At 42.7% G+C, this 13419-nt stretch overlaps 1 protein-coding gene across 2 annotated transcripts in view; it reads right to left on the bottom strand.

Moving 5' to 3' along the window:
• Positions 1 to 2368: 2368 nt before the first annotated feature.
• Positions 2369 to 13419, bottom strand: part of ldlrb (low density lipoprotein receptor b) — a 19181-nt gene continuing 8130 nt past the window's right edge. For both annotated transcript variants that reach the window (XM_035636601.2, XM_035636602.2), the window contains exons 3-19: positions 9500 to 9625; positions 8874 to 8996; positions 8270 to 8647; positions 7889 to 8011; positions 7659 to 7781; positions 7284 to 7406; positions 7030 to 7158; positions 6750 to 6921; positions 6380 to 6607; positions 6152 to 6270; positions 5911 to 6050; positions 5422 to 5563; positions 5177 to 5329; positions 4900 to 5088; positions 4085 to 4159; positions 3818 to 3978; positions 2369 to 3723 (exon numbers count right to left, since the gene is read on the bottom strand). In XM_035636601.2, the coding sequence (XP_035492494.2) occupies positions 3685 to 3723; positions 3818 to 3978; positions 4085 to 4159; positions 4900 to 5088; positions 5177 to 5329; positions 5422 to 5563; positions 5911 to 6050; positions 6152 to 6270; positions 6380 to 6607; positions 6750 to 6921; positions 7030 to 7158; positions 7284 to 7406; positions 7659 to 7781; positions 7889 to 8011; positions 8270 to 8647; positions 8874 to 8996; positions 9500 to 9625 (2543 nt within the window). In that variant the 3' untranslated portion in view covers positions 2369 to 3684. The remainder of the gene's footprint in view (positions 3724 to 3817; positions 3979 to 4084; positions 4160 to 4899; positions 5089 to 5176; positions 5330 to 5421; positions 5564 to 5910; positions 6051 to 6151; positions 6271 to 6379; positions 6608 to 6749; positions 6922 to 7029; positions 7159 to 7283; positions 7407 to 7658; positions 7782 to 7888; positions 8012 to 8269; positions 8648 to 8873; positions 8997 to 9499; positions 9626 to 13419) is intronic.

The raw sequence follows: 13419 nt of genomic DNA, 5'->3' as shown, positions 1-13419 counted from the left end.
GTGGTGTGAGATGCAGCTCCACCCTTCGGGTACCAGCTGGCCAATAGAGGACAGCGAATACATTTGAATAATGAGGAGAGCAGAGGATTTGGATGACAGAGCATCGCAGGGGGCAGGTGTCATTTGTCACCTGAGCCTCTGGTGTATCTGCCCATTGCCTCATGGGAATAGCATATTAGCACACAATGTTAATCGGGCTAATTTGTTATGTAGAGTTAAGTGTCAACAGTGATGCTGCTACTGATGGCAACGCACATTTCCTGTTATGGAATCATTTTGACTGGAGATGAAATTAGCTCCAGTGGTGGGTGAAATGTTAAGTCCTAAGTAAAGTCAATGAACACAGCTAGTCTTGTAATTTGTTCTTCGTCAGACACAGTGATATTGTTGGGTGTGGAGTCCTCATCACCGGAATGTGGATCCCTGTTCCTGACAGACAACATACCACGGTCTCCCAGTCAAGTATGGATGTGGTGGTTCAGGATGTCCACGATCAGGAGCTGACTGTGACGTCAAACACACACACACACACACACACACACATGCATACGCACACACGATAAGCTTATCTTAATGGCAGTATTTTGTATTTTAACAGTAGAAGGTTTCACAGTAACTCAGCCCTTTTTACACTGACTTTTAAACTGACGCTTTTCAAAACCAACTGAGTCAACTGTCAGAGATTTGAATCATTCTTCTTCCTTTAAAGCAGACATCTCAGCTGACAGATTATAAGGTGCTTTTATTCTCTGCGCTCTAACCTACAACCCAGTGGTTAAAAGAATGATTTTGAACTCTCAGTACAATTCTATTGTCTATTGTTTGAACAATAAAGTGGAATTTGGACATATTTGAAAAACGAGAATGAAACTGCTTCACATTCGGTTTGGGTCACCAGAGCAGTAAAGTCTGACAACAGGTGAAACATTTGTGACACGGCGACGTCTGGCATGAAAATCCAGTTTCTCTGGTCTCCCAGTCATGCATCTATTTACATGATTTATACGTTTTGTTTTTGTTGTGTTTTTTTACTACTACTGTACTCAACAAATCTTCATATTGACTCTACAGCAGGCTTGTTTCTGAATTTCAGACTTCCCAGAACCAACATATTATACCGTCCCTTTCTGTGAGGAGGGCTGTATCTTGTCGATGAATTACTTCCCGCAGCTTCCTCATTGACCACCCCCACTGCTCTCTGGTGCGCTGCAGCACACAGCACTGCCGGGCCTTTTATTTTACAGAGGAACCATTATTGGGTATGAATTATGGAGGAGGTTTATTAGGTTACTGAGAGGATGTTGTTTGCTTTATGGGTTTGTCAGGCCAAGCAACACTGCTCTTTCTCCGTTCATTGAATCACCATCCCTCTATTTGATATGACTTGTGTGGAATACTACATGTTCAAAAAAAAACAATTTCTTTCCAATTGGGAAATTTTATTAAATGTTAGGGGTTGGGAATTAAAAAAAAGAGATATAAAGAAAACTGTATATGATATTTTTACCTAAACCAAAACCAAACGCTATGTCACTTCATTCTGAAAACCACAAACTCTTGTATCTGTATCTAAATCCAATTTGACCTGCAGAAATAGAGGAGACCTTCTGGGTACTTCCATAGACATTGCTTTAAAAGTCAAGAAACTGTGGGTAATACTAAGCTTTGTGGCTTTTCTGTTAAAACCAAACCAACAGGTGAAACCAGCAGGTCACTCAAATGACAGGAACCACATTCTATGCAAAAACATAAATCTCCCCATCATGTGTTGTGAACATTCAAACAAAGGCAGAGAGGAAGGACGGGAGTCAGTTGATGATTAGTTTAAGCGCTCGTCCACTCTGTGTGCAAGTCAGTGTTGTGTTGTAGATGGGTAATGGCAACATGGTTTCCAGGCAACAGAAACATGAACAGGTTTCATGGACACCCACCGTACCCAGTCTTAGGATAAACAGAGCTGTCCTTGGAGAGTTCTGTAAAAAGTGAAGTCAGTTTGTAGCACATGTTCACACTTTAGCTGCAACTCACTATCACACTGCACTGTACACATCATGTGTTATGTTTTTATCTTCATATTATACTGTTGTTGCGGTTGGTACAGAAATTTACATTTTTCACATAAACCATCAGTTGTCAGTCAAAACCGATAAAATTGAGCTATTTCACTACGATCCACGAGGTGTTTATTTGTTTTAGTTAGTCTGCTTACTGACCATGAACACACGTTGTTTTGTCACTTTTCCAGTGTGAACAGACCACGTACCTAAACCACAGGTACTGTCTCTTCTAAAAGACGATCCAGTTTATCTCAGCCATGACATAACTTCTCCAAATTGTACAACTGACCAACATTAACATGAGAAACTGGTTAATGTTTTTTTTCTTTTCTTTTATTTAAAAAAAAAAAAAAGACCAACACAAATAAAAATGAACAAATCATTGTGCAGGCTGTTGTGACTAAATCCTTCAGGTGTATACATAAATGAGTTGCATCATCCTTTGAAGAGTGTATATAGATGCTGTATATAGTAACAGAAAGGCAGAAGCAAAATAAATTATGTGATTTATCACTGAGGAAAAAGAAATGGGATAAGGAACAAAGAGTTTCTTCAGTGTTTTTCTGAACATACAGGATGTTGTACACACAAAACTGAGCAGGCATAAGTTAAATAATACCTGTGCAATGTAAAGGTCAAACTGGCCTCGATGGAACAAAATCAATTCACCATATTTGGTTCTCATATATAGCATGTACTGTATTTACACCCAGGCGACAACAACCAACACCCTTTTCTCATATTTTCAATAATAAATAAAAGAATCTTAAACATATTTACAAATCCGCTTGATTAAAATTTACAAATGTAAAAAGGCAACACCAGAACGAACTCAAGAGTTTTACAGAATATTTACACATTATTTACAATAGGTAATCACTTACAGTACAATCATTACTTTTACTTCATAAAAAAAAAAGTTCTTCATTTTGGTTGACTTCAAAAAACTCAGCAGCTTTTCCATTTACAATATAAACCTTCTGTGACTCCCTCACAAGCTGATACTTCATTTAGAGAAAAATAACATTAGGGCGTAGAACGTAGACAAGTGTTTCTGATGTGGGAGCCAACAAAATGTGCGAAGCTGTTTCCAGCGGAAGAGAAGGCCACAATATTTTGTGATGGAGGCCGTCACTGCCTGGGGTTAAAGCACTATAGCATCAACTACCACAGAAACCAGTTTGGAAGGAAGTGGGGTCAGTAAGGAATTTACTGTATGTTCATCCAGGAAACTAGATAGAAGGCACACATGCGAGTTAAGACAGTAAAGGTCCGGCTTTTCAAGTTAAGCTCATCGCAATAAGCTTGTGATTCATGTTTGTTTAGGTAATTAACATAGTGAGGTGATGTGTTGGTGGTAAAGTAAGCGTTCATCGATACCTTCTGGAACTGACTAAATGGCTTCCTGTGGTTACACTCTACTTTGTCATACAAATGTTTCAAACCCCCCCCCCCCCCTTTCTTTTTTAAGTTCTTTCATCAGAATTGGACGGCACAGTGATGAGGTCAGAAACATAAGCCACACGATGAGGGGACTGGGGGAGGGAGGCCACTGTGAAGCAGCAGCAGAAGATGAAATGGCCTTTGTTGATTTGTGTTTGCATCATCTGTCTTCTTCATCTTTGGGTCATGCAACATCCATGTCCTCCATGCTCAGCATTTGCCTCTGTAAGAAAAAAGTAACTCGGAATGAGCAAAACTGTAAAACTACATCCTTTCATTTACAGAATGATGGTAAAGTGGCATCTGAGTGAAGATACCTGAGGGTACACGTAGCCGTCGGAGCTGTTCCTGCAGATGTGCACCTCGTCCTCTGTGGTTTTCTGGTAGACTGGATTGTCAAAGTGGATGGTGTTGGTGTTCTTCAGACGCCAGTGTCTCCACAGCAACACTGCTCCAAAGACCAGCAGGGAGAGGAACACTGCCGGGCAGGGGAAGAGTTGAAGGTCATTCAGATTGCATGTGTGACTGCACAGGGCAGGCTGTGTTTGACAGAGAGTTGTGAAGAGCTGAAAAGCGGAACTTACTTATTGGCAGCACGACGTAGAGAGCAATAGGGTGGGATGGGGGGGCTTCTTCAGGCAGGGCTGCCAGTTTGCTACCTGGACAAACAAAGAAGACAACCTTAAAGTAAAATGAGAAAATCAATGCAAATTCTGTGTGTTTGTGTGCTAAATACTGTTAGAGGCCACAGGTCAGCTTAGCTTAGCAAGAAGCGGAGACTCTACAGGGTGTCTCACCTGAGTCTCACCACAACTTTTCACTTTTTGATGTTTTGGTTTATGTGGGGAATAAAATAATGATGTACTTTGAGCTCTTATTAAATAATCTACGCACATGGCACAGGTGCATTTGGGACAAGTCCAAATCCACTTTTGCTAATTTAACCACAGAAAAAAATGTTGCTGCGTCAGACGCAGTTGTACTAGTTGCGCGCGTCCTTAATCCCGGGTGTGTTTTGGGCGTTACATGTAATAAAACAATCTGCCATCTGCCGTTCCCTTAACAAGTACAATGTGCCAACCCAGCATTTGTAGGAAAAAGGGGGGCGCAAATCCATTTGCTATTTAAAAATTTGGGGTATGGGTGGGAAAATGATAACTGAATTAGCCTGAAACTAGCAAAGACACTTGTGTTGCATTAAATTAGGGTCTTAAGTGTTAATCTGTGAGCTTTAGAGGAGCTGATAGGTGGAACTTAAGAGTTTTTACCCACTTTTGCTCCAAAATGTTGACATATTTCCTTTAACAACACAATTTATCATGTAAGGGATTGCATGAAGAGCAACTTTAACTCAAATCATTGCATTGATAATTCTCACAGAAGGGAACAGCTCCTGTACCTTGAGCAGTGGCGGCAGGCTGCTGTGTCCCCTGTGTGGACTGCAGAGATGAGGTAGATGTGAGTTGTTCAGTAGCTCTGGTGGTTGTCGTGGTTGTAGTGGTAGGGACAGGCTGTCTGGGTGTAGTAGGCGTGGTGGAAGCGTTGGGTGCGGCAGTTTCTTTTTTGCCAGGAGGGGCAACTGAGGCAGCTGGGAAAGAAAAAAGCGTGAATGGGTCACTGCAGTGATTCTGTGAATTTCCGGTTCACTTGCAGGGCCTTGCACAGGGGACATTTACCTGTCACACATATCCTCATGTCCGGTCCCATCGTCATGTGGTCGGGACAAGCGCAGGTGTATTTAGGAGAGCGCTGGTTGATCCGAGGAGCAGGGAGGCACAGAAACTCACAGCCTCCATTCATTCTGTTACTCTCTCTGCACCAGTTCGTACCTACATGACAGAAGAGTGGTTACAATAAGGATTAAGGACACATCACTTGCCTCAAGAGGTTGTTGTTTGTTATGAGGGTGATATTTCTGTACCGTTGGGCTGCTTGAGGTCGTGGTACAGTACAATGTCCTCTGGCTGGTCCAGGTCCGCGGCCAGCTGGGTGATATCTTTCCCAGTCAGACGGTTGGCACTAAAAACAGCACTGTTGCCTATGTCTGTCCAAAACACTTTCTCCTGTTTAAAAGGAAAAACAAATACAACTTGAGTTGTAATTTTTTGCTACAGTTTACTGAAACAAGGGATAGATCAGAAATGACTGAGACTGAATAAAATACGTACACAGCAGTTAAAGCTCTGGCGTTGCCCTTAAAACCATTTCAGTTGGACAACTGCATATGAACTGGATGAATGACTAACTGGTTTAATCGAAGTAGTAAAAAAACAGGGAAGAGACCTTTCATTTTAATTTGAGGATGGTCCAAATTTGCTTATTGAAGTGGATCATACGTAGTTCCCCTAAACATCTTTAACCTTCAGTGACAAAATTTTCCCCTGGGGATGAATTTGCTTCCATCACTAACCTCGAACACCGTCAGGGAGAGGGGGTGGGAGAGCTTTTCCTCACTGAAAATCAGACTGTGTCGCGTCCCTCCGTTCACACCAATGCTGAAGAGCGTGTGCATCTTTGAGTCCACCCAGTACAGACGCTGGTTAACGATGTCTGTCCAGAGAGAGCACGGAACACAGACACGTTAGACAGGTTATCAAGTCTGTATGATCAGTATACACTTATTTATTAAAATTCTTTGGTTTCTGCCTTACCCAGGGTGATGCCATTGGGCCACACAATATTCTCTGTCACCAAGGCAACACGATCCGCTCCATTTAATCCGCTCTTCTCTATTTTAGCCTCCTCACCCCAGTCTGTCCAGTACATAAAGCTAAAGAGAAAAGAACAAAACATAAGCTTTAGATAACCGGGGAAGAGTAATTTTGCAATCTACGTTGAGATATCTGTTTGGGTTCTTTTCGTAGGAAACTTTCACTTACTTATTCATTGGGTCCACTGTGATGGCTCTTGGCTTTTGCAGGTTTTCTGTGATGAGGGTTTTCCTCTTACTGCCGTCAGTCGTCGCCACAGAGATGGTCTTCAAGATGCTGTCGGTCCAGTAGATGTTGCCATGGATCCAGTCCACTGCAATGCCCTCTGGGGCCTCAATTCCACTGCCAATTACTTCCTTGTGGTTAGAAGAGTCATTGGCCATTTCAATGTTGGAGCTGTCGGGAATGAGACGAGGTTGGAGAGAATTCATTTGAGAGAGTTGCAGATACAAGATTTCTGGTGAGGTACAAGTCTTCCGGTAAGATCATTCTTAAACCAAAGGACTCTCCACACAGACTGACAAAGAGTCTTTCTAACCTGTAGATTTTCTTCAGAGACAGGTCAGACCAGAAGATTATCTTGTTTGGCATATCTATGTCCAGGGCCACTGCGTTCTTCAGCTGTGGGATCAGACGGACGTACTCGCTGCGGTCCACTGTCATCTTCCTCACCTCATGTCTGTTCGTGAAGTACAGAGTAGGCACAGTGCCTGTTTGCACACAAGAGAAGAGTTTTCAGACAGGCAAAGGGGTCAAGCAATCTATACGTTGTCTCTAAATAAGAGTTGAGGAGAGACAGGCTTGCTTTCAAACATTACCTGATTCAGCCTTGCATATCTTGGTGGCAGGGTCGATCTCGTAGCCATGTTTACAGTCACACTTGTAGCTGCCAGGCAGGTTGATGCAGATCTGACTGCAAGTGTCCGGTTCGGCACATTCATCAATGTCTGCAGGTGGAAGAACACAAAGTCAAGAGGAAAATTAGTTTCTAATACAGTGTTTTTGAAAATATATATGTCCAGGAACCAAAGGTTGCCACTGTCTGCTTCTAAAAAAATGTCCCTTCTCTCACCTTCACAGGTTTTCTTGTCCACCTTCAGGCTGTATCCAGAAGGGCACGAGCAGTTGTAGCCAACCTTCAGATCATGGCAGAGATGGGAACAGCCGCCATTTCCTGACAAACACTCGTTGTTGCCTGTGGAGATGCAGTAACACAGCGATTTCAAATAATAGTCATGACAACTGTTTTCCTAATGGTAGCTCTAACTGACGACAGGCTCTCTCACTCAAACCACAAACTATCTAAAGCCAGTAGGTCCACTTGGCGAGCTGATACAAATATTCTTTTTCCACTTCCAAGCAACAGTGGAGCTGAGCGTATACTCAAACTCTAATACACTTCCTAGTCTGATGGTTTGGGTGGATGGTTAAATAGGACGTCACTTACCACACTCTTTGACAGGTTCATCAGACCAGTCCCTGCAGTCTCTCTGTTTGTCACACACCTTCTCCATCCCGATACACTCCCCACTGCTACATTTGAACTTGGTTGGGCCTTCACATACATTTTCTGATGAGGAGAACAGTGGAGAGGGAATTTATATGGAGTCCCATGATGGGAATCTGCTGTGCAAAGACATTAAGACTTTTCCATGGACCTTTAAGACAGTAAATCACCTGTGTGGCAGCCAATCTCATCACTGAGGTCCCTGCAGTCGGCCACTTTGTCACACTGGCGGCTGCCATGGATACAGGCACCGTCATTACACTGGAACTCATCTGGACGACAAGTAGGATGACCTAGAGACAGAAGACAAAAGGGTGAAAAAGAGACAGAGAGAGAGATTGAGAGTAATGGGAAAAATAATGAGATGACAGGATCAGGAGAAAATAGTCTCTGACATAATTTATTGTGGATCTTGTGTCAGTATTGATGATACTGTGTGTGCGCAGGTGGGCATGGATGAAAATAGAATATTATGTATGCTCAAGCAGGAGTAGGCTACATTTTACATTCATACATGCATAGGAATAAATAATGCAAGGAAGCCAACTCACTGCAGTTGACCTCGTCCGATTGATCCCGGCAGTCCATGCCTCCGTCACACCTCCAGCTGCTGTGGATACAGTCCCCATTGGCACACTGAAACTCTAGGACGTCGCAGCGCTGCGGCGTCTTCTCCGGCTTTGCTTCTGCACAGTTCTGCGGCCACTCGTCGGACCCGTCGGCACAGTCCGTGTCTCCGTCGCAGCGCCACAGGGCCGGCACGCACACTGTGTTGTTGCACTGGAAGGACCGGGAACTGCAGGTGGGCTTGGGGCAGGAAGCCTCGTCTGAGCCGTCGGTGCAGTCGTCGTCATGGTCACAGACGAAGGAGTTGGATATGCACTGGCCATTTGCACAACGGAATTCTTCAGCTTTGCACTGTTTGGCCGCTGTGGCGAGTCGGGAGAGGGAGAAGAGACGAGTTAGTTTATTCAGTACACCTAACTATCTATCTAACTAGCTATATATCTATGCTAGACCTCTTACACTTTGTTTGCATCCCTGTATATCTTATAATTATCAAGTTTTAACTGCTGTGACGTTTAAGAATAATCCCTTTAATTCCTTGTTATTGATATGGTGAATCATCTCTATGCTTATGTCTGTGTGACGTACTGCAGTTGTCCTCGTCAGCGCCGTTGTCACAGTCAGCTTTGCCGTCGCAGTGCCAGCTTTGTGGGACACACTGGTTCATGGGGAGGCCACAGCTGTACTCAGACTCCCGGCAGATTTTGGTTGCTGAGGACAGAAATACGAGGCATGACTCCAGTGATTTCATGTATGAGCAGAGAGATATGTCTTGTGACGGCAGTAGGGTATCATGTAGAACTGGAAACTACTGTTCAAAACAGCTTTATTTACGTGTTTCTGAGTCACAGTTGTAACTGATGATGATGATGATTATTTTACAAGGAGGTCAGCAGGTCAAACAGTCAGCTCAAGAGAATGGTTCTTACTTCATTTAATTTCTCGTATATTTCTTATCTTGCAGATTTGATGTTTGTCTTTTTCATATACGATAGTAAACTGAACATTTTTGTTTTTTGAAGTGCTACTTGGATCAAACGAGTAATTGGAAGATTGTAACATCTGTGCTGGGGAAAAATTTGAATGAAAAAAATCTTTAACTTCATTGAGAAAATCATTGTCAGATTAATACACAATGAAAATAATCATTGGCTGGATCCCAAATGTGTTACATTTTTCAGAGTCATGGGGCCTCAATGACAGAAATTACATACCACAAGTTGCAGGCAGTTCATCTGTTCCATCACCACAATCGTCCGTTCCATCACAAATCCACCTGCGGGTGATGCACCTCCCATTTCCACACGTCAACTGAGTGGAGCTGCATGCGAATGCTGCATCTGTGAATGATAAAAAGTTCATTCAGTGTGATATGAGAACCAACTAACACCTCCGTTTACACCCGACATCAAAAGGCATCGCTGAGCTTATCAGCGTTTACTGCTCAATTAACATTTTGCTACTCGTGAGCAACTTGTAGAAATGTGAGCTTGTGTCAACACATGCATGAGAACAAAAATTTCCTTCAGGGTTAAATTTTAACTGAAATTATACACAAGGCAAAGGAAAAAAACGAAGGTCACTGACATTCAGATATGTGACGGTGTGAAAAGCACACCTTTTACTCCTTGCTTAATTCAGAGGAATAACTACATTACATACTGTAAAGAATTAGGACACTGGAACAAAAAAATAATAATCATATATTACTTTGTTTTCCCATCAGATACATATACACCCCAAGATCCTAAATTTCATTTCATTTTTACTTTCAGACAGAAAGTCCATATTTTACAAAGCTAAAGATACAACAAGAGAAAAGTAAAGGGAGAATGATTAATAAAAGATTACATTGAGAGCTTCAGAAAACTCCACTCGTTTCACAGAACGTTTACTTTTATCATTCTCTCCTTGTTTTATCCTGTACTTTAAATGTAGATCTTTTCTGCTCTGTATGCTCAGGGTTAGGGGTCGCTAATGTGACTGGAAGGAAAAGAAAGCAAGTCGTTCCTGGTGTGACACGTCACAGGTATGGAACAAGACTTACACGCCTCTATTTGTCATGCAGGTGACAAGGTTTGGAGTTTGAAGTTGTACGGCCGTGAATTGATCCTGGTTCATTTTAGGCTTAAATAAAAGACTTCTTCCCTCTGAGACGGTCACACCTCAGTGAACCCGCCAGTCAAAGCAAAGAGGGCATCGACATCAAGGAACGTAAGAAACTAACACAGGCCATTCGCGGGGCCGGCATGTGTGTGTCATCCTCCATCACCTCTGCACTGTCAGGCTCCCCTGTGACCTGGAGGCTGAGGACATGTCAGACTATCTCTTTAAGACAATAAGGCAAGGGAGGAGTCTAACAATCACACCACCAGTTGCTGATTGGTCCCAGAGTGACATTCGTCATGAGGCATCACCACAGTGACCAGCTGATCGAGGCGGGGACCCTGAACACAAGGAAGTCTGTCAGTTTGAATGAGTCAATAAGCGTTGATAGATTAAAAAAAGGGGATAGTATTAATCTGGCCGATTACGAAAAAGTGTGAGGAGATTGTAAAATAAGGAGAGGATGATTTCTCAATACTGGGCGTGCCACCCGGAGTGTCCTCACAAAAACGAGAAGTAAGAAGTTGACGGTTTCTCATCTTTTCATATTCTTGGGGGAAAAAATGAGTCAATGGGATGGAGATTAGGCAAAAAAAACCTTTGCTGAGCTTGAGAAGCTCTTCCAGCGTAACCCATACACTTATGTTTTCTGGGAAACCATGAACACACAAACGCTCACACACGGCGGGGAAGCCGGGCATGCAGCCAGCGGGCTTTCCGGGAATATGGTCTCCGAACAAAGACCAGCTGTTCCTGAGGATAAAATGTTAACAATGAAATATAAAAGAGTTTCTCTGCAACTCTCACTCCTTTTTAGCTTTTTAAGAATCACCCATTTATTACACTCAATGGAGCAGGACCAAAAGTAGGTCAAACGCTCGCACTGCCTGACCTTCAAACTCCCTGCCTCGTCTGGGAGGGTGGGAACTATAAACTAAACAGGCCAATGTTTTCATTTTCCACTGCTGCTCTTCCCTACTGCTCCCACATATGGGTCAACAGGCTACAGTGAATACTGTTCACTAAAAATAGGTTATTTTCAGTCTTTTCTGTGGAGAAAAGTGCAGGTCTGCTTTGGCTTTTGAGGAAAACATTAGTTATTAACTGTTTGTCTGCAGCAATATAAGTTGATAATTGTAAAAACGAATATATCTAAATCTACATCATTCTCACCGGAAACAAGTATAATCACATGGGCTACTTATGAATCTATTTAGCTGTTTAAATGTGTCCTTTCACACATTTTAATACTTCATACAGCTACCCCGCTGATTGAATGGGGTCACTTAGGCCATGGGCATATTATTGCCATAAAGATTTTTTTTTATATAAAAATGCCAGGCACAGTTGAGAGTTAAAGCCCCCCCACCCTACCCCCCCAAAAAAACAATACTGCATCTTAGGAGGAAAAGGCTGCACTGATATATTTTCACCCGCAGACACGCCACGAACTGCAGGTTGACAGACCTGCTCGAACAGAATCAAAAGGTGCATCAGTTGCTCCTGTAGAGAAACTGTATCCTCCGGATGCTATTTATACCCACGGCTGAGCCTGCCAAACCAAGAAACTGCCTGGTCTTATAAGGTCAAAGAGTACTACTGTACCTCAACCCCACACAACCAGTCCAACTGAGATTCAGCTCGTCATCACTACGCTGCATGAAAAACAATGCTCTCTTTTGTGGCCACATGTGGCTTTGCAAACTGACAATGCATTCCTGTCTTTTTATGACACACGCATGCAATGCACACCCCCGTCCAACCTTCACAAAAAGGTGCGTTTATTGACTCAAACATACACCCAGCAGTTAATAAATTACCAGGGCGCACGTGCATCATAAGGGCCAACAGCACTCGCTTCCGCTTTAGTAATCACACCGAACTGAGGTCATATTCAGGAAAGTCAAAGGTAAAGGTTCCCACATGCCAGTCTAACCATCTTCGTTAAAGACTAGACAACTAATGCAGGACTTCAATTTTAAGGCCAGCAGACTAATCAAAGTGCTGCACATTACACTCAATGTCAGCATCTCATTCCCACAAGTAATGTTCATTATCTACTGCAAAGAGCCTTCAACGAATTCAGCCACGGATGATAATGTGTGAGTGATGCGCTGCAGAGGTATTTCTAAATGACTGACAGCTGAAACTCCACAGTATCTGTCACCAGGGTAAAAAAAAAGTTCAGGTCTTTTTCTCCCCACGGCTCTTCCCAGCAGCGCGTGCATGGCTCTGCCTCATTTCAGAAGTATGTTAAACACAAAGTGAATCAAACAAAGCTGAGTCTTACCAGAAGAGAGAGAGAGAGAGAGAGAGAACGCACTCATGGATATTTCCCACCCACACACATACTACAGTGAATCTTATGACTGGAAGTGAGCACCACGGGCTGGCAGGGGGAAATCAAGATCTAATCTGAAAATCTCTTGAAGGAGAGTTGAGATTATTGGGGGATTAGGGGAGCAGCTGGCAGAATGTGGCTGCAGGTTAATTCTTAACACATTGTTGGCCTTAAAGGGCAGGAGGTTCACCCTCTCCACAGTTGTGGGTCGTTGTTTTTTTTGTCTGACAATAAGTGGCTAATTTTTTGGCAGATTTTTAACAAAGATGCAGCACTTTGGCTTAAGATGATGGATAATAGAAAAGGTTCTTGGTTCATGTTATTTAAATTTTCATAAAATATTAGATAAAGATTCTGATTTGTGTCTTGCTGTGGTGGTGATCATCTTTACAACCCATCTCTCTCTACATTAATTCAGCTTGTTTCATATGGTTTTCTGTGTCTCCTCCTCCCAAAATATCCTCTTCTTCTATTCCTGCACATTAACATTTACAAGAACATTTTAACTGTCTCATAACGTTGCTTTTTTTTCAAAGTGGAATATGTCTACTGTATAAAATATGAATGATCTTGTAGGTCTGGGGACCTGGGATGTATGTAAATCCTAAGAAGCTGTTTTCTTGGGCATGACATCTTAAGGTTCACAGTATGTGTGGTATTGCTGTCCAGTGGATTAAGACACACACA

Source organism: Scophthalmus maximus, chromosome 8 (assembly GCF_022379125.1).
Source record: "Scophthalmus maximus strain ysfricsl-2021 chromosome 8, ASM2237912v1, whole genome shotgun sequence".
In the NCBI taxonomy this organism is placed as follows: Eukaryota; Metazoa; Chordata; class Actinopteri; order Pleuronectiformes; family Scophthalmidae; genus Scophthalmus; species Scophthalmus maximus.
Note: the sequence above shows the minus strand (reverse complement) of the source record. Positions and strands in the feature narration are given on the sequence as shown.